Source organism: Felis catus, chromosome X, assembly GCF_018350175.1.
Source record: "Felis catus isolate Fca126 chromosome X, F.catus_Fca126_mat1.0, whole genome shotgun sequence".
Taxonomy (NCBI): Eukaryota; Metazoa; Chordata; class Mammalia; order Carnivora; family Felidae; genus Felis; species Felis catus.
In genome coordinates this window covers 38,963,391-38,984,491 of record NC_058386.1, presented here as the reverse complement: position 1 = coordinate 38,984,491, position 21,101 = coordinate 38,963,391, and the positions used below count along the sequence as shown (strand labels likewise).

At 46.5% G+C, this 21,101-nt stretch overlaps 1 protein-coding gene across 1 annotated transcript in view; it reads left to right on the top strand.

The window, feature by feature from the left end:
• Positions 1–21,101, top strand: part of EFHC2 (EF-hand domain containing 2) — a 199,535-nt gene that overhangs the window by 77,819 nt on the left and 100,615 nt on the right. The window contains exons 4-7 of the mRNA XM_023249026.2: positions 10,635–10,858; positions 14,302–14,553; positions 17,562–17,675; positions 18,050–18,188. Coding sequence (XP_023104794.2) covers positions 10,635–10,858; positions 14,302–14,553; positions 17,562–17,675; positions 18,050–18,188 — 729 coding nt within the window. The remainder of the gene's footprint in view (positions 1–10,634; positions 10,859–14,301; positions 14,554–17,561; positions 17,676–18,049; positions 18,189–21,101) is intronic.

Genomic DNA, 21,101 nt, shown 5'->3' with positions numbered 1-21,101 from the left:
CTGCGTCAGTCTTGACGACCAGAGTTGAAGTTCAAGTAAGGAGGACCACAGACAGAAGGGACCCTGGGCTCATGGCACGCGCTCTATCGGAGAGACCCAGGGAGAAGAGGGCCTGGCCACAGCTGTAGTCACGGGGTTTGTTTGTTTCTCGGCGAAAGGACACCTGGGGCCAGAATGGGTGTCACCAGCGAATGAGTGACCAAATTGAGGCCTCATGAATATTGAGTACTCATGAATATTTACTGACTCTTGTATATTTGTTGTGTCATGAATATTTAGAGCCCAGGTGCCTCATATATATTTAATACCTACAGAAAATGAATTATCTCTGGGTCCTTCCATCTCCTCCTTTCTGTGTTTGACACATAACATGCCCTGCTTACCCTTATTTAACCCATCTGACGAATTTCTGCCTATGTTGAAGAGACTTTGTTCCTTTCCAACTACTTATCTGGGCCCCTTGCCTCCCCGTTGATATACCACGATGGGTACTATGGGGAGAAACAGAAATTTGGGGACCATGGGTCTCTGAGTATAAGGTCGTGACGGGGCAGTATGCAGAGGATTTCCTTCAGTGTTCATGAGATTGAGGTTTTCTTGTCACATAGCTCCATTGCGTCCAGATGATGCAATTTGGGGCCAGTCAGCATTGCCAAGAAGTGTTTGTCGAATGCCTACTCTGTGCCGGGCACTGTGCTGGCTCTCCTGGAGCTAGCAGGTAAGCAGGTTGGAGAGGAAAGGGAGTGACTAGCCCAAGAGTTTTGCAGTTGTTCAGGTTAGCAGGTGCTCAGTGTCTAAACCTGGACAATGACAGTAGGAAACAGAAAACACAGGAAAGACCTGAGAGACATTGGGTTGGCAGAGTTGATAGGCATTGACCAACAACTAAATATAGAAAGTGTGGAAGGGGAATATCTAGGTCATTGTCAGCTCTCAAAGGAAAAGAAACAGAAGGAATTTGCTTCATCTGAATCTTAACGGGTCGCCTCAGAGCTCACTCTGCGGTCGGTCGAAAAGATGGTGATACAGTAGTAAAACCCAGAAGCACGGAGCAGGGAACAACGTTCGGGGTAGAGGTAGGGTATCCTTGTTCTGACCGTGAGGCCTTTGAACGTGGTTGGGACATCTGTATGGTGATGCCCGCCATGTTGGGATGTATTTTCAGGAAGAAAGTCAAGACTGGAGGTGTGGACTGGGAATCGGGGGTGCTCAGATCGTGAACAGAATCAGGCTTATTCTCCCATGTTGGAAGAGAGGCACTGTTGAGGTGGTGGAAAGGGAAGAAGACTGGATTTAGTGTCTGCACTTTGTTTTACTAGTGGGGGGGAGAAAGGATTAATGTGAGGAGAGGATGTGAGTGGTCCTCGTTATTCTTTGCGCTCTGACACACTATCCACCCCGGGGTCTTTTGATTTCGAGAATTTGTGCCTTAACGACAAGTCTTTTAGGAAATATGGAAATGCCTCGATGTTTTAAAAAAAGATTCTCTGACTTCCAAAGAAAACTTCTTTTAATGTTTGCTTCTTTATTTATTTAGGGGAGAGAGAGCGGGAGCAGGAAAGGGGCAGAGAGAGAGAGAGAGAGAGAGAGAGAGAGAGAGAATCCCAAGCAGGGTTCGAGCTTTCAGTGCAGAGCCCAGAGTGGGGCTCGATCCCATGAACCTGTGAGATGATGGCCTGAGCTGAAATCAGGAGTCGGACGCTTAACCGACTTGAGCCACACAGGCGCTCCTACAGACTTTTATGGTTGGAAATACGACACTTTATGAAGGGACAAGAAGTCTTTAGACTCTTCAGGGTCGTTTTTAACCTATACAAGGCAGTTTTTAAAGATTGACAATAATGTATTAGAAAATGTTGGAAGAATTACTTCAGAACAGAAAGCAAATTCACAACTTTTTTTTTCAATATATGAAATTTATTGTCAAATTGGTTTCCATACAACACCCAGTGCTCATCCCAAAAGGTGCCCTCCTCAATACCCATCACCCACCCTCCCCTCCTTCCCACCCCCCATCAACCCTCAGTTTGTTCTCAGTTTTTAAGAGTCTCTTATGCTTTGGCTCTCTCCCACTCTAACCTCTTTTTTTTTTTCCTTCCCCTCCCCCATGGGTTTCTGTTAAGTTTCTCAGGATCCACATAAGAGTGAAACCATATGGTATCTGTCTTTCTCTGTATGGCCTATTTCACTTAGCATAACACTCTCCAGTTCCATCCACGTTGCAACAAAGGGCCATATTTCATTCTTTCTCACTGCCACGTAGTACTCCATTGTATATATAAACCACAATTTTTTTATCCATTCATCAGTTGATGGACATTTAGGCTCTTTCCACAATTTGGCTATTGTTGAGAGTGCTGCTATAAACATTGGGGTACAAGTGCCCCTATGCATCAGTACTCCTGTATCCCTTGGGTAAATTCCTAGCAGTGCTATGGCTGGGTCATAGGGTAGGTCTATTTTTAATTTTCTGAGGAACCTCCACACTGTTTTCCAGAGCGGCTGCACCAATTTGCGTTCCCACCAACAGTGCAAGAGGGTTCCCGTTTCTCCACATCCTCTCCAGCATCTGTAGTCTCCTGATTTGTTCATTTTGGCCACTCTGACTGGCGTGAGGTGATATCTGAGTGTGGTTTTGATTTGTATTTCCCTGATGAGGAGCGATGTTGAGCATCTTTTCATGTGCCTGTTGGCCATCCGGATGTCTTCTTTAGAGAAGTGTCTCTTCATGTTTTCTGCCCATTTCTTCACTGGGTTATTTGTTTTTTGGGTGTGGAGTTTGGTGAGCTCTTTATAGATTTTGGATACTAGCCCTTTGTCCTATATGTCATTTGCAAATATCTTTTCCCATTCCGTTGGTTGCCTTTTAGTTTTGTTGGTTGTTTCCTTTGCTGCAAATTCACAACTTTTAAATTCTATGAACATCTGTTTTACCTGTGTGTTTGTAAGTGATGGTATTGCCTTAGTCAAAAAATATTTTCTTATATTTTTATACTAATATTTATATTTATAAACACTTATTATATTTATAGTCACTTGAATGCTTTACTCCAACATTCCCTAACTAAGCTTTTTGCCTGTTTTTGATTACCTTCCCCACGTGACATCAAATTTATACAAATGATAGACTGGGGATCACAGGATATCCTGAACCTTCATCAGTGCATTGTTTTTATTTTTTTTTTAAAGGTCATTGATTTATTTTGGGGGGGGGGGTTGGGGGGGGGAGGGAGAATCCCCAGCAGGCTCCGCACCACCAGCACAGAGCCCGACATGGGGCTCGAACCCACGAACCGTGAGTTCATACCCGAGCCGAAGTCAGACACCCAACCGACTGAGCCACCCAGGTGCCCCTGTGCCTTGTTTTATTATTATTCCTGTAGCTAACGGCCCCGTCTAGTGAGTCTTTGGTGTTATTAAACTATCCAAGAAGAAAAATGAAAGGTAACCTCCATGAGGATCTTGGAAAGGCTTTTATTAAGACTTCTCGATTCTCTCAGCCTCTTGATTTCAAATCGAAGCGCACAAGCAGGTTGCAGAGGCAAACCGATGTCAGTCATAATGACGTATTTGAACATTATTAGGGAAGTCGGGGGCAGTGTTATTCATAAAGACCCGGGGCGGGGCTGGGGGGGGGGTGGGGAACGACTCTGAGTAAAAGGCGACTTGTAAAGTCTCTTGAAAATTTCGGAATTTCTGATTGGCTCTTCCTGATCAGGACGTGTTCTCCGAGGGAAGACACAGCTCGGGGGGTACGCACGGAATACGCGGTCATCGCGATCCGTAACAAGACTGAGTTTGTCAACATCAATTCCTGGCGGGCTCTAGCAAGCACCGTGGAAAGCAAACACGAACCAGCCACTCCATCATCAAGCTCTGTTTGGCAAGAAACCAGTCTGTCTGGAAACATTTAATACGATGATTCCAGTTCAGGAAGGTCCGTTTGGACAGAGGCTCCTTGGGAAAAAAATCACGTAAACATCTTCTTTGGGCTTTCCAAAGTTAAACGGGGGAAAAAGAGCAAACAAGCTTTGTGAGTCAGCGGCTCAGATCTCAGTGGGACGGGGTAGGTGGCGTTTCTTTCAATTGTATCTTGACTAGTTTGGGGCTGCTTTTCATGTACCTGTGGGCCCCGGAAAGGGGCTAGGGGTCCTATTTAGGTGACGCCCACTGATGGTATTCCTGTGACTTCCATAGGGCATCTACATTTTCCAAATGAAACGGGAGGTCAAACGCTTTCCTTCTTCTGTGGAGCCGACCACTGAAATGAGCGCACGTAGGGGCACCTGGGTGGCTCGGTCGGTTAAGCGTCCAACTCGTGATTCCAGCTCAGGTCATGATCTCAGTTTCGTAGGTTCCAGCCCCACGTCGGGCTCTGTGCTGACAGCTCAGAGCCTGCTTGGGATTCTCTCCCTCTCCTTCTCTCTCTGCCCCTCCTCCACTCATGCTGTCTCTCTCTCTCAAAATAAATAAATAAAATTAAAAAAAAGAAATGAGCACACCTGGATGAATTGGCCTCCCCCTTCAGTTGCCTCTCCTGTCATGTGATTTTTTTTTTTTTTTAGGGAGGGGGGAGTTTGGAATAAGCCAGAAACAAGAGAGGCACGATGCCAAACTAGGCATTCAGTTACACACAGCTTCTAATCAGAACAACGTATTTGTAACGTTCACGAATCCATGCTGGCAGAGAGGTCGACGTGTGGTATAAGTCACGTCACTGTCACACCTCAAGGCTTGCTTTTATTTCTTGCCAGGACATCACTCTCTTCTTGGTTGGACGTGTCATATGTATAGAGTTTGTTGCTGTTCTGTTGGAATGTGGTTAAAACAATGTTACACCAAGCCAAGAATGTCAAGAGGTTAATCCCAGTAGTTTGACTTCCAATTGTCTAAGAGAATCATTGTTTGTCGGCCACTCCTGAGTCCAAACTAACCTATGGTAAAGAAAGGCTAATGATTAGAAAGGTACCATAATTTTCTGGTGAGGTCTATGCCAGCTGTTCTCAGCTGAGAGCGCTCATCAGAATCTCCTGGCCCTCTCCAAGAATTTCTGATTGTGTAGACCGGGGGGCGGGTCAAGAACCGGCTTCCATTTCTTAGCGTGTCCTTGGTTAAGAACACTGATTGCTGGGATGCCTGGGTGGCTCAGTCGGTTAAGCGTCCGGCTTCGGCTCAGGTCGTGATCTCCGGGTTGGTGAGTTTGAGCCCCACGTCGGGCTCGCTGCTGTCAGCGTGGAGCCCATTTAGGATCCTCTGTCCCTCCTTTCTGTCCCACTCCTCCCCCCCAACTCTTGTGTGCTCTCTCTCTCTCTCAAAAGTGAATAGACATGGAAAAAAAAACTGATTTCCACTAGTGACTTGTTTCACCCTTCAACATAATACTTTCTCTTATATATTTTTTTTATACTGTAGGATAATCAAATGTAATCGCAAAATATTACATTCATATGTCATTCATTGACGTTGGGCATATAGTCCATCTAAGTACTGCCTCCCGTAAAGTGGAGGACGGATGGTGGTAAGGTTGCCAGATAAAATACAAGATGCTTAATGAAATTTGAATTTCAGATAAGCAATAAAGTTTTTAGTGTGTCCCAACTATTGCCTGGGACCTACCTGTACTAAAATTATTCACTGTTTATCTAGAACTCCTATTTAATTAGGCATCCTATATTTCAGTGTGCTGACTAAATCTGGCAACCCCAGAGGGTAGACCTTGGGGAAGGGGTTGCCATTGAGTGGAACAGAGTAGGATTTAAGAGTGGAGGTAAGTCATTGACCTGTGAAGACAGGTGTTTGGTGCATGGGGGCTGCTCAATAAATATCTGTTGAAGAAACAAAGGAGAGGAGGGAGGAGAGATAAGAGGAAAGGCCAAGTGGTAGACAGTGTCCATAACGGCATCAGAATGCAGGCATCAGAAATGGTACTTTGAGGGATCAGAAGAGGAAACTCCAGTATCCACTAGAGAAGACATTTGAGTGGTACCTCACAAGTTTCTCCAGATAAAGATGAAAGATGAAGGTATATTAGCCAAAAGGGACAGCATGAGACCAAGAGGTGGGAAAGTGGTAGGGACGGAGTTGGGAAGGTACTTGGGAGCCGATCCTGGGGTGTGTACGGAAAACTAGGAGAGGAGGCAATAATATAAGGGGACATTAGAGCACCTGTCATGCTAGTGTTTGGGGCTCATTTGGTGGCTAGGGGGGACATGCATAGGATCATTTTTTTTTTTAAGTTTATTTTGAGGGAGAGAGAGCGAGCAGGGGAGGGGCAGAGAAAGAGGGAGCATCTCAGGCAGGCTCCACGCTGTCAGCACAGAGTCCGACGCAGGGCCCGATCCCACAAACTGTGAGATCACGACCTGAGCCAAAAATCAAGGGTCGGACGCTTAACCAACTGAGCCACCCAGGTGCCCCAGTATTGTTATGATCAGAGGCAAGGGATTTTCTTTTCTTGAAAAAAAATTTTTTTAATGTTTATTTTTGAGTGAGAGCAAGAGAGAGAGAGACCAGAGTGCGAGCGGGGGAGGGGCAGAGAGCGAGGGAGACACAGAATCCGAAGCAGGCTCCAGGCTCTGAGGTGTCAGCACAGAGCCTGATGCGGGGCTCGAACTCACGAGCTGTGAGATCATGACCTGAGCCGAAGTCGGACGCTTAACCGACTGAGCCACCCGGGCACCCCCTGGAGTTTTCCATTTTGTATTCTTTTGCTACAAGACAGGTGTCAGACTATCTGTATATTAAAAAAAAAAAAAAAAGTGATTCTTATAACACCAAAACGCCAAAGAAGGACATTTTGTAAAAATCAAAACGGAACAGTCATTTTAGCGGAGGAATAATCGTGAACATAAGAGAAGATACCCTGTTGTGTCTGAGCACACTGAAAGGTCTTAACATTTTTAGGTTACAAACTTAGTTGACACAGCGACAGGTGGCAATTCCGGTTGAATATTCATTCACCTAAGAAATCCCTGTCTCTAGACTCAGATGTATCCTAGGTGTGCGGTGTTACTAAAACGAACTAAACCTACCGAAAATTTAGAGGTAAGAGGTGGTAGTCTCAATTCTGGAAGGTGAATGTCTAAAAACTAAATTTAGTGGTATGACCAAAGATCTAAAGCAAGTCCCAAGGGGGTGAAATGAAAATGCGTTAAACATAAATGGATATGTCATCATTTTGATCTAAACCACAGGGAAATGTTGGAAAGCTAAAGCTTGCAGAGCATCATCAGATAGCCAGGGTCTTTAAAAAGGAAGAGAGAGAGAAAATATGACCATCAGGAGGCGCTTAAAAGCAGGCACCCAATGCGCGGACATCTGCCCAAATTGTCTTTATGGGGCAGTCAAGAAGGCAAACGTTTAAAAATGTAAAGGGTAGAGGTGGTCCTTCCGTTCTTGTTTTTCCAGTTTTAGAGCATTCTTTTTTTACTTCTATACTTTGATCTCATGGTTCATGTGAAATTTCTATTTCTTGTTCTGGAATGCCATCCTGCCCATTTCTTTGGCATTCCAGAACAGATTCTTGCTGGTGGGGTTTCTGCCATTTACCATGGAGGACTATAAACACACACAGAATACCAAGAAATAGAAATTTCGATCCCCGAACGACACGGTTGAGGGATACCACGAATATATTATTGAAAGCTCTCAGGTGCAACTGTCCATTTCAAATGGCCCACATACTTGTTTTCTAATTAGTGTGGAATTGTGACTTTGGATTTTAAAACTGTTTATTTATTTACTTACCTTGAGAGAGAGAGAAGCAGAGCGAGCGAGCAAGCAGGAGAGGGGCAGAGGGGGAGGGAGACAGAGAATCCCAAGCAGGCTATGCGCTGTCAGGGCAGAGCCCGACACGGGGGCTCGAACACAGGAACCATGAGATCACGACCTCGGCCGAAACCAAGAGTCGGAGGCTCAACCGACCGAGCCACCCAGGCGCCGCGTGGCTTTGGATTTCTTGTTATTGAAAAGTTTCCTATTTAGTGTTAGGCCTGCCTTCTCTTTCCAACCCACGAATGGTCAAGGCTTTTCTTTGTTACCTCAAAGAGCTTCTCTGGCCTCTTGGGCATGCCCTGTGGAGGAGACGTGGGAGCACAGGTAAGGAAATGTGGGAGTCTGGGAGGGTGTGGGGGCAGCTAATGCAGGGGTGGTGCCCCCCCCCAGAGGGGGGCGTTGGTGCAGCAGGCAAGTGGGCCCTGTTCAGAAAATTGCTTTTGGAGAATTAAGAGAGGCCGTTCTTTTGGAAGAGCGACTCCATCTTGTCGCTTTCCTTTTTCTGGTGGCCGGCAGCGATTCTCCCAGTTTCTATCTCGTTTCGTTGTTGTTTTCAGTTGATGTGTGTGCGCTCTGAGAGAGAGCGAGAGGACTCGTGCGCCCACGTGGGAGTTGGGGAGGTTGCGGAGAGAGAGAATCCCAGGCACCCTCCACGTGGTCAGCGCGGAGCCCGATGCGGGGCTGGAACTCACAAACCGCGAGATCCTGACCTGAGCTGACATCAAGAGGTGGATGCTTAACCGGTTGAGCCACCCAGGCGCCCCCCCCCCCAACCTGTTTTGCCTAGAACACTCCCTCCTCTCCTTCACTTACGTAATCTGCGGCTAGTGTTCAGTGAGATGTGGTTGAGCGCAAACCATGGAAAGGGCCGGTATCTCCTTAGAGCTGGGAACCCCGGGTTTCGAGATCTTTTTCTGCCATTTGTTAGGGTGTGACCCTCGGGCACGTCACTCGGCCGCGCGGAACCTTGACTTCCTTATCCATACGCTGGATTCTTCTGTCTCGTGCATTGTCAGCCTCGTGGGACCAGTGAAGATTAAATGAGAAAATGTATATGAAGGGATATGCTAGGGCCGTGATGTTGATTCTGATTATTACTATTTAAAAGCTCTGTAGGCGGGCTGGTTCTTTCCACGTAGAGAAATAGAGCATTCCTATTCGAAGTCTTACCGAACAGAAATCAGCATAACCTGCTTATTTGAATTTTTATAGTGAAGTCCAAATGCAAGATAGATGGAATTTCTGAAGAAGCTCCTGGCCACTGAGTACATTTTATATGTCTTAAAAACTGTCACAATATAAGTATTTTTAAAGCGATATATGATGGCTTCTGAAAATACCTGAAATGCCCATGCTCTTATAGATGTTTCAGTATGCAATTTGTTCTCACTGTCTGATCTTGAATGATCAAATCATTTGCATACTGTTTTCAGTGGCATCAATTAAAGGCTAATTGAAGTATAATTTTTTTGCAGCAAAATTGTATCATCTTTTATGTAGTACATTTAAAGATATTCTAGGCCAGTTCTAATTTTATAGTTTTATTATTTTAATTTAATGTACCAAGTAATTAAAAATTGCTACAAAGAAAAGAAGATGAAAATCATTTTAGTTAATTTCCCCTTACCAGTGTGAAAAGATGATTAGTAGAATAATGGAACAGAGCTTGACACAGTTCCTGGCACATAAAGATGTTCATGAAACGTTCCATGGTGAATAGGAATGAATAATTTCCGAGTACGTCTAGACTTTGGGAAAAGGTGCCGTTCTCAGTGCTATAGAAAATACGAAGAAGCTTGCTTGACATCTTCATACTAAAATACTTCCTTCCCTACAGAGGTCACCCAAGCCACTTTTACTTCAACCGTCAGACCCTCAACGTGCTCTGCTCACCTCTTTCTCTCTTTACGCTCGTGGAGTAGATTCTCAGGCCAAAGTCAGTCACAGATGTTGAGAGGCCGTTCTCCACGGTGTCTCGCGTTTTGGTGGATCTCACGAGCAGAGACGTTGCCCGCTCTTTGTTCTGGACTCTCTTCCAGGGTGTTTACATGGCAGACAGCTTTGGAAGACAAAGGTAGTCTCTCCCTCTGGAGCAAAGGGCGGGTCTGCTCGCAGCCTTGGAAGATAGAGTGGTGTCTCCTTCCAGAACATGCTTACCGCCCAGTCTAATACAGGTGGTATCTCCCTGTGATGCTTATTGTCTGTTATAAAAGATTTAGGTTCTCTAAGCTTAGGGTTTCCTCTCCTGTCATGTAACCCCCTGCGTGGGCAGGAGTTACGTGGTCCTTGTTGTGTCATCCTGTGGGAAGCGAGGCTCAGGAAGCGAACCCTTTTACCGCCAGTGGTTAACCACCATTTTGGGCACACTTGGGTACCCTGGGTCTATACTCTCAAGAGGAGGAGCGAATGGGCTAATCATAGGGTTAGAAGTAAAAGACGGGATGTGATCCAGAACCCTTGGCCCAGAGCACCGTCTACAACTACAAAGCCTCTGATAACCATCACTTTGTAGGGGTGGTTGGGAGGAGGTGAACAGAGGCTATCAAACATGGAGGGAGGAGAGCTTGGTAGAGGAAAGAAGATTCCATGAAGCTTGTAGAAGCTGTGAATCATGGTGTTGGCACCTACCATATTGAAGCTTACTAGTCTGCCTTCCCTAGTCTTTATGGTTTATTAAAGTGCTTCCCTGGTACCACTTAGGCAACTCTAATAGCATGCAAGGCTGGTACGTGACTGTGGACCTCAGCCCTTTGCCCACTTCCCCGTTCTGGGAAAGCATTCAGGGTCGTTACGGAGACGTGCTATGACCTCTTCCTTGTTAGCCATCCGATGAAACGGTTGTACTTTGTTCCACACCGTAGGGACTTCTATCCGGCGTCATCGGATTTCTCTCCCACCTCCTGATGAAGATCAGTTTTATACTGTGTATCATTTCAATATCAACATAGATGTTGTCTTTTATGGCCGGACATTCAAGATTTATGATGCTGATACGTTCACAAAAAACTTTTTGAAGAAAATAGGAGTCAAATTAAACCCCCCAGGACGGTGTCCAGAAGATCCTTACATGAAGATACGGAGAGAGGTAAGAGATTGATAACATCCGTGAGTTCTTGTCTTCAGAATGAGAATCCGTAAAGGGGACTCAGTCGAGGATATCTGCGTTCCGGATGCAGATGTGAAAGCACTTTTGGGGTCATGGTCACTGGAGTTATCCTGTTCTCCTTGAGGCTGGAGGGAACTCTGGGTATTGGCTCAGTGCAGGAAAGTCTTCTCTCACCACCCCCACCCTTGCTTCTCTCCACAGAGAGTCTCCCTTCCCAGTGGTAGGAGTCCAGTGAGCTGCCCCGTGGGGCAATTTCCAAGATCCCAGGATTGGCTTTGTGGTCACTGACAGTATAAGAGTTAGGTCCACTCTCACCCGGCTTACCTTTTCCCATCTTGGTTGCCTGCCTCTGGGAACGTTTTTGCTTCTGTACTATTGATTAACCGCACCAAACCTTGGGCATACCATTTTCCTTCTTCCTCAGGACTCCCAGCTCTGCGAATGGTGGCATCAGATGTGTTCTAGAGGAGTGGGAAGGGCCATGACCCTGATGTACCCCATTATAAAAGCATGTTTGTCTTCAAAGTCTGATCGCAGTTAGTACAGGGAGGAAAGAACCTAGTGTTCATAGTACTGTTGTCTTTCTAAAGTTGTCTTTTTTTTTTTTAATGATACCTTGGCCTAAATTTTTTCTTCTTCTTCGTCGTCGTCGTCGTCGTCTTCTTCGTCGTCGTCTCCTCCTCCTCCTCCTCCTCCTCCTCCTCCTCCTCCTCCTTCTCCTCCTCCTCCTCCTTCTTCTTCTCCTCCTCCTTCTTCATTATTATTATTATTATTATTATTATTATTATTATTACAGAAGAATCAGAACACCCAAAAGGGCAAGTGTCAGGTGGAAGGTCAGATACCTTCAACTCAAGTCTTGTGCTTCTTAACCCAGAATTTGATTACGGTCATTTTCTTTCTTTCTTTTTCTTTTTCTTTAATTGAAGTAGGATTAGACAGTGAAGTACACCGAAATGAAGCGTACCATGGGATGAGTCTTAACAAATGCTACACCCATGTAACCCACACCCAAATCAAGACCCAGAACACGTCCCTCCTCCCAGCAAGTTCCCTCATGACGTTTTCCAGTCAGCCACTCTTCCCACCCAGGAACGGGTAACCGCACTTCTCCTTTCTGTCCCTGTAGATGCGTTTAATCTCGTTTCTCTTGTTTCTCAAATTTGTAATCAATTTCCCTGCCTAAAGATAGCGTGGAATTTAGAATAAAATTCGCCTTTGGTTCTGCTCTAGTCTCTTGCTAAAAGCCGCACGTAGGATCAGTCATCTGTTCCCGCCCCCTAGCCCCGGCCGAATTATTCTTTGACGTTCCTGTAGGCACGCAACCCTCCTGAGATATGCATATTGCTGATCCTGGAATATTTAAGGAGAAGTCCCCGTGGCATTATACCTGTGTGTGTTGGTATACAAGCAGATTTAAAGTTTGGGTTTATTTTTATTTTTTTCCCAAACACCCTGGGCACAAGAGCCTAGAACTAGATGAAGCCTTTACAACGAGGGGAACCTGAAAGGACCGGATCCACACGAGTTCCCACCCTTTGCATATGGCTGCGCTCATTCACGAGCAGTCGGTATTATATGATAGTGCTTACGAATGATGATGCGTTGTATTAAATGCAGAGAGCACTGTGCCCCTCCATAGGTTTATGAAGAAAAAAAAAAAATCTTCTGTGCCAGGAATCGAGAATAAATACCAAGAACAGCCAAGAAGGGTTTTAAAGAATTTCCTTAGGTCGGGGAAAATGATTTTAGCATTTATTCCCTCAGGGAGAAAGCTCTTCCATAAATATAGAAATCTGTGGAAAATTAGGAGTTTAATAAGAGGCTTTTATGTTGACTTTAATGCGTTTACTTCTCCAGTTGTTGGCTGCCTTCAGATACGAAGTTAAAATTAAGCAATTTAACTTGAGCCGGAAAGAGCCCCGACGGTACATAATCAATAATGCGTTTCTTAAAGGCCTTATGACGCCAAAGAAACCACTTTTCAACTGATGAAAGTAGAGGTCCCATGGTTTTGGGTAAAGATCCAGGGCAAAGAAGAAGGCTAGGAGCCTCTGGAAGGCCATCACATCTCCCCCAGTCCTGCTGTAAGTCTGCACATAAACTGCCCTGGACGGAGAGCACGTTTTGAGAAATTACAAATGTGATTACATAACCCGATATGGGACTGCCTCTCTCCTGCCAGTGAGCACTTCCTTTATAACCGTCCTGTTTAGCTGCATCAGGTAGAATGGGGGAAGTTTTGCTCCGAGACAGGGCTGAGGACGCACAAGTCTAGAAAAGTCACACCAAGAAGACTGCGGCGGTTCTCCATTGGCTCTGCTCCTGTTTCCATAGCCTTCCAGAGCCTTGATATCTAAAGCTTTGGAGCAAAATAAAACTATGACTTGTTTCTTCCCTTGACTTTTACAAAAATCTTTGGATGCATTAGAAGGATCTACAGATACAGATTCTCAGTGAAAAGGCCCAACCGGTGCCTTTTGGGGGTTGAGACATAATTACCATAGGCTCAGATGTATATAAATCTTAGGCGTACAGATCCACAAAGTTTTGAAAAACGTATACGACTTAGTAAGTGACTCAGAAATCAAGACACGGAATATTTCCATCGCCCCCAGAAAGTTCCCTTCTCCCCCTTTCTGGTCATTCCCTTACCCAGAGGCAATTACTGTTCTAACTTCTGTCACCACACATTAGTTTTGTGTTTTCTTAAAAATTTGAAGTCTTTGTGGGGCACCTGGGTAGCCCAGTCGGCTTGGCGTCTGACTCTTGATTTCGGCTCAGGTCATGATCTCATGGTCTGTGAGTTCGAGCTTCATGTTGGGCTCTGTGCTCACAGCATGGAGCCTGCTTGGGTTTCTCTGTCTCCCGCTCTGCTCCTCCTCCCTTACTCTCTCTCAAAAATAAACATTAAAAAAAAAAGAATTTTAACTCTTTGAGAAAAACCAGTTTTCAAAAACAGTATAAAACGATAGTGTATTAAAATACTGTTTAATATTAAAAGCTTCCTACTCCTTGATTGTATTTTTTTTATGTTTACTTATTTTTGAGAGAGAGCGAGACAGAGTGTGAGTAGGGGGAAGGGCAGAGAGAGAGGGAGACACAGAATCCGAAGCAGGCTCCAGGCTCTGAGCTGTCAGCACAGAGCCTGACGCGGGGCTCGAACTCACGGACCGCAAGATCATGACCTGAGCTGAAGTCGGCCGCTGAACCGACTGAGCCACCCAGGCGCCCCTGGATTGTATTTTTAAGGCAAAAACTAGCTGTCGGTGTATATACACGAATGTCATAAGTCCTTTGAAATTTTTAAAAATATCCTGGAATAGTCTATGGGAAAGATCTCTTCATGTGCTTTGATTGCGTGTATCCCAGAAGTGATTATGCAAAACCACTCTTACTGACCTTTTTTCCCCATTTTTCAGACGCTAGACCGCATGGAGCCCTTACGTCCTTATGAGTCCTATGACACCCTGAAACAGTTCCTTGAGTATGATAGGAAGGTTTTACGTTTTTTCTGCCTGTGGGACGACTCAGCCTCGATGTTCGGGGACCGTCGAAAACTCATTCTGCATTACTTTCTGTGCGACGATACCATCGAAATCAAAGAAGTGATGCCACCCTGCTCAGGCCGGGTTGCCACATCCTTGTTCCTCCGGAGGAAAAAGCTACCCAAGGTGAGCCGCAGACATGGAACCACTTTCTGAGTTTTTCTTGCGGGCCAAAAGACCATTCACTGTCTGGAATGTTGTGGGTTATGACTCTGCAATGACCACAGTTACCAAGTGTTAGTACGGGTGTTTGGAAAACTTGCATTTTGTGCTCTCTGTGTTAAAATACATGTGTGAGGGGCATGTGGGTGGCTCAGTCAGTTAAGTGTCTGACTCTTGGTTTTGCCTCGGGTTGTGATCTCACGGTTCATGAGTTCGAGCCCCGCATCGGACTGTGTGCTGACAGCTCAGAGCCCGGAGCCTGCTTCGGATTCTGTGACTGACTCACTCTCTCTCTCTCTCTCTCTCTCTCTCTCTCTCAAAATAAATAAATAAAAACTTAAAAAAATACATACATCTATGAAAGTAATATAGAGCATATAACAAATTGAAGTTGGAATTTTCTGGGTTGAATTCAGGCAAGTAAACAGAAAAAGTCAAATGCAAGAGGAAGTACATATTCAACATTGAGTTCGTAATCAGTTTTCGGAAAGTAAGTGACTCTCTAGTTAGAAGAATTGCTCATGCCCTTGGATGGGGCATTGGCCTCTGGCTTCTGTAGCCTACTGAGGAATTGCACGGTTTTGGTCTAAGCTCTGAGTGTGCAAACACACACGCACACGTGCACACACCCCTTCCCCCCCCCCCCCCACAACAAGCATATGCCCAGGAATGATTCTTAGGAAAGTAGCCACCAGTCACCAACTAGCCACTGGCTAACATCAACGACAGCTTTTGCATTTTAGTTACTATTAAAAGAGAGTTGTTGGACTGATTCCTACACGTTTATGGCCATTTGAGAGCTAAGTAACTTGGGGGCAGAAGAAACAACAGAGAGACAGAGGACCTGGGTTAGAATTGTGGCTCTGCCCCTTAAAAGCTGTGTGACCTTCGGCGAGTCACTTAACCTCTCTGTGTATTTTTCTATCTCTGAAACGCCGTTCACAAGGCCTCCCTTTGAAAGTAACTATAAAAGCTGAATGGGAGGGGGGCACCTGGGCGGCTCAGTCGGTTAAGCCTCCGACTTTGGCTCAGGCAGCCTGGGAAGCCTGTTTTTAGAATGGCTTTGACCAGTAGACTAATTATAAAAAATAATAATGACGTACTGGACGTTTGCGGTATGTCTTGACATTCGTTGCTTCCTTTATTCATTCATTCAGCAAATATTTATTGAGTGTCAACTGTGTGCCAGCGCTGGGGGTTCCAGTGAGAAAGAAATGGATTAAGTCCTGCTTCGTGGAACTTCCATTCTCCTGGTGGAGAGAGAAAAAAAGCAGTAAGCAGTCCCTCGACACTCAAGCATCCTTTGAGAGAGCAAGGAATCAGTACTATTAACTGCAGTTTGACGACAAAACTGAAGTTCTCGGGGTGGTGGAGGCGGGGGGGTGCCCGGGTGGCTCAGTCGGTTAAGCGTCCGACTTCGGCTCAGGTCACGATCTCACGGTTCGTGAGTTCGAGCCCCGCGTCGGGCTCTGCGCTGACAGCTCGGAGCCTGGAGCCTGCTTCGGATCCTGTGTCTCCCTCTCTCTCTGCCCCTCTCCCCCCCCCGCTCTGTCTCTCTCTCTCTGTCTCTCTCAAAAAGAAAAATAAACATTTAAAAAAAAAAAAACCAAACAACAACCGAAGTTCCCAGAAGGTAAATACCTGGCTCCAAGTCCTGTAGCTAGTAAGTGGCAAAGAGAAAATGATCCAAAGGTACTGTTTCTCTACGTTGCTTGGCTGACTCACCCCCCCTCCCCACGTCATAAATTCGCACATTGGAACTTGTGTTTTATGTCACACCTATCAGGGATGATTCAGATTCCTCCTCTGTATGTGATAAACGGGTCACTTTCCATTCAGTGAAGTCGGTTAAGACCTTTCCTGCAGCTCACGCGACCGCTGGGACCACGTCTGGTGCGTGGCGTGGAGCAGCACCCTGGCTTGCTCCGGGCCACGGTTTCCGGTAGAGGCCGCCTGCACTCTGGGGTTCTTGCCACCTCACCACGCGGTCCCTCTCAGCTGGCTAGTGCTTCCTGAGCTCAGGGTTGGGCAGGATGCTAAGCTGAGTGACGTGGGCAGGGCATGGTTTCTTCCTCAGGGCGTTTCTCGTAGTTTCGAGAAGAGGAAAAAAGATGGCTGCCGGTGAGGCATTCAGAGAAACCACACGGAGCGGTCTAGCCCTGTGGTCGCTGCTATGGAGGTGTGGACTGGGGACAGGTTAGGAGGACGGGAAGGGTCAGGGGAAAAGACAGCCCTTTAGCACGGCCTTGAAGGATGGGTGTGGAAGCAGAGGGAGAGGTGGATGGAGTATGAGGGCAGAGGAGAACCGTATTTGGGGGAGGAAAACTAAGTTTCCCTCTACCCTTCTAGGCTGAGACCACCCCTCCCCTCCCCGGTAACGACAGACAGATTAACAGGAGAAAACCCAGCAAATGTTGAATAACATGTATACCTCCCGTCGTCATGAGAGAGACTTAGGAAAATGGAGGAACTTCCTGAAATGGCCCAAGCCACCACCTTAAATACCATCTCCAGCTACAGAGGGGTCAAGTGGCCAGGTGGGAGGGAAGCCGGTGATAGGGGGTCACCAAGGAAAGCACAGTGAACAAGAGTGCGCTGGTTAATGCAGATTTAAGTCGTCTTCCCCACTGGTCAGAGGTTTTAGAGATGTTCAGCCTGCCTTCTCTTCCTGGGACACAGAGGGAGACATTCTTACAAATGGAGATTTCCTTTATAGATGTAAATACTTTCTACAAAAGGGTGGCTCAGTTGGTTAAACAAAAGGGAACCTTGTACCCGGCTCCTCCCGAATCTGCTGTTTTCTTCAGAATAACCAGCTCAAAATAGTCCATACGCCCGAGAGGCGTGTTTGGGGCGGTGTGTTTTGGTCCCCTTCTCATACAATGCGTATTTCCGGCTTGGGCCCCTCACCACGACCATCTTTTGTGCTCAGTAAGCCACCTACCGTACCTCGTTTGGATTTTCTCTTCCAGTATGGCCCACCAGGAGTCTATCAGCCAGGTCAGATAACGGATCGAGCAGTTCTTAACCTGTATCGTGGCTTGACAGGGAGACCAGCGGACGGCTACCTGTTGGATAAATACAAGGTGAGGGACCTCACGTTTCATTGCTGTTTCCGGTGTGACCTTCCTGGAACCTGAGATATGGGGTGCGTCACAGATTCTCTTGTGAGATTGATTGTGAACGCGGTTAATGAATATATAAACGTGTGCGTTGCACCTCTGTCAATCCTAAACAGGCTCAAGCGCACATGTGAATAAATACACACGTTGCGTCGCTATTTGCAAGCACTGCATTACCAAAAGACTTTCCAGATGTTAACATTGACTGGCTGTCTTGGTTATAAATGATACAGATGAGGGTTTGTTTTTTTTTTTTCCTTTTTTACAATTTTTTTTTCTTTTGCCTAAGTCTTCAGAGGGTCTGTGGCGCCAACGCCTTGTTCCTTTGTGTTTATTAGCTCGGGAAAGTAGACCAGGAGTTTTACAAAGATAGTGACCTGTTCATAGGAACCACCATCAACGTGTGGGGAAGAAAAGTGCTTCTTTGCGACTGTGATAACTTTACGAAGACCTATTACAAGACTAAATATGGAATTGGTAAGTAACACGTATGTCACTTAGAAAATAATACTTCGGGGTGCCTGGTGGTTCAGTCAGTTGAGCGTCCGTCTCTTGATTTGGGCTCAGATGATGATCCCACGGTCGTGGGATGGAGCCCTGCGTTGGGCTCTGTGCTGATCGTGGAACCTGCTTAAGATTCTCTCTCCGCCCCCCTCCCTGACTTGTGCTGTCTCTTTCTGTCTTCTCAAATAAAAAATCAAGGGGCGCCCAGGTGGCTCAGTCGGTTAAGCGTCCGACTTCGGCTCCGGTGATGATCTCGCAGTTTGTGGGTTCAAGCCCCGCGTCGGGCTCTGTGCTGACGGCTCGGAGCCCGGAGCCTGCTTCGGATTCTGTGTCTCCCTCTCTCTCTGCCCCTCCCCTGCTGGTGCTCTGTCTCTCTCTGTTTCTCAAGAATAAACAAATGTAAAAAAAATCAAGAAAATAAGAAAAAATAACGTTTAAAAATTTAGAATCTGTGTTCTGTAGTTCAGGATTTTGCTTTTGAGTTGCAAATGCTAAGCTCGGAATAGCTACCATGTATTCATTGAGCATTTGCTGGTAGGCGTTTGTTGTGCTACTCCTAACAACGATTCGAGACTCATTGTCCCCATTTTAGAGGTGAAGAAGCCGAGGCTTAAAAAGCTGAGGTGAAGAAGCTGAGGCTGACTTGTCGAAGGCTATGCAGTAAGTGAAGGGTGAGCCGAGCTCTGAACTTGTCTACCTGATGCCAGAGGCTTCCGTTTTCCTTTACAGCCGGCCCTCTGCCTGACTGCAGCTTGGGCTCCGTATACTGCTTATCGGAGTTCTCTGAGTCTCTCGTGCCAGTTTGTTCTACCTTTCCTGGTGAAGCCCAGCCATGTTTCCAGCTTCTCTCTCTCCTTAGACATCCGTTCTCTTCAGATGAGTTCAGTTCAGAATGAGAAGAAGTGGTTTATTAAGAACTTACTGGGGGGCGGGGTGCCCCTGGGTGGCTCAGTCGGTTAACCGTCTGACTCTTTATTCCAGCTCAGGTCATGATCTCCCGGTTTGTGAGTTCCAGCCCCGCATCAGGCTCCGTGCTGACGGCGCAGAACCTGCTTGGGATTCTCCCTCTCCCTCTCTCTCAAAAGAAAGAAATAAGCTTAAAAAAAAAAAAAAAAAAAGAACCTACTAGGTACAGGTTGTTGTAGTAGGACTTAGGAGCTATGGAGTTAAAGAGTTTCTTAGGCCGGAAGGAGCGCAGAAACCTACTGCGTGTTCCGTGGCGTTATGAGAATCGTGGAAGCAGGCAGAGGATCTGACATGAAACCCAAACAACAAAGCCCTCATTTGTGAAACCTGCCAGCCAGCCCTGCCCCCTTCCTGGGCCCTGCTCCAGGTACCTGTCCCTGAGTGGAAGTGATGGTGGGGAGGAGGGTTGCCGACCTCCCAGGTTGGGGTTTGGAGCTGGGGGGCGGGTGGGTAGTGCTTCCTCCCGTATTCTTGTCCGAGACAAGGCACTTTGTTACTAGAATGAGCACCTCGCCTGTCTTGGTGTTCCCATTGTGTAGCATTCCTGGCCCCCTGGGCATCTTCCTGTCGTGGGAGAAGGCACACAGCATACACAAAGGGTTGGCACAAAAAACACTTTGGATTTCACTCTTCCGTTCATTAAGGGAATTTGTTCCACGGCATTTGCTTGCCAGATTAGTCACAATGCACGGGCCTTAGGGGGCCACGTCGGTAGTCTCTTCTGTTACTGTCTAAAAGTTGTGCTCTCTCGTGGACGCAGTTGGGCACATTAGTTTTGGGGACTGTGAACACGAGGCAGCCAGGCATGTGCATGTGGTGGCTGTTGGGGAGGAGTTGCTAGTGGTCCGCAGATCCCTGGGAAGGAGGATTTGGTTTTTAAATTTTTTTTTTTTAACGTTTATTTATTTTTGAGACAGAGAGAGACAGAGCATGAACGGGGGAGGGGCAGAGAGAGAGGGAGACACAGAATCAGAAGCAGGCTCCAGGCTCTGAGCCGTCAGCCCAGAGCCCGACGCGGGGCTCGAACTCACAGACCGTGAGATCGTGACCCGAGCCGAAGTCGGCCGCTCAACCGACTGAGCCACCCAGGCGCCCCCGGATTTGTTTTTTTTTTTTTTTTTTAATTTTTTTTTTTCAACGTTTTATATTTTATTTTTGGGACAGAGAGAGACAGAGCATGAATGGGGGAGGGGCAGAGAGAGAGGGAGACACAGAATCGGAAACAGGCTCCAGGCTCTGAGCCGTCAGCCCAGAGCCCGACGCGGGGCTCGAACTCATGGACCGCGAGATCATGACCCGAGCCGAAGTTGGCCGCTCAACCGACTGAGCCACCCAGGCGCCCCCGGATTTGGTTTTTAATAAATGTCGATGCCTGTGTAGAATCAGTAAGTCTTCGGGGTAGGCTTAAAACTTGAAGAAGAAGAAAAAAAAACATATATAGAAAAGACGAGTTAACTGAAGACGTTGACCTCCGTCCCATCGAAAGATGGTCTTAATGTGAAGGACGTGGCAAAGGTTTCCAAACCTCATCTGATCCCTTCAGCGCAGAGCCCCAACATTTGGTTAATGTTTGTCCGCCAGCTCGATTTCGAGACTGCAAAGGTTGCATTTGGGAAAATGAACGTGGTACTGGTGAGACATAGTATGTTGTTAGTCCCCTAACCGGTTTGCAGGGAACTTGCAGAGATAGAGTGACTTCTCTGGCGTCCTCTAAATCTAGCCGTCCTCGGCAAACAGATCAGCTCTAGATGCCCGATGGTCCATTTTGGTTGATCCCTGGGGCTTAATTTCTTTCTGCTCACTTCTCTGGGTCACTCTATACGATTATGCATTATGTAAAAAAAAAAAAAAAAAAAGGGAGTCTGTGCCTTTAAAGCTAATATAACACGAGCATCGTGCATTTAAACAGAAAATTATGCA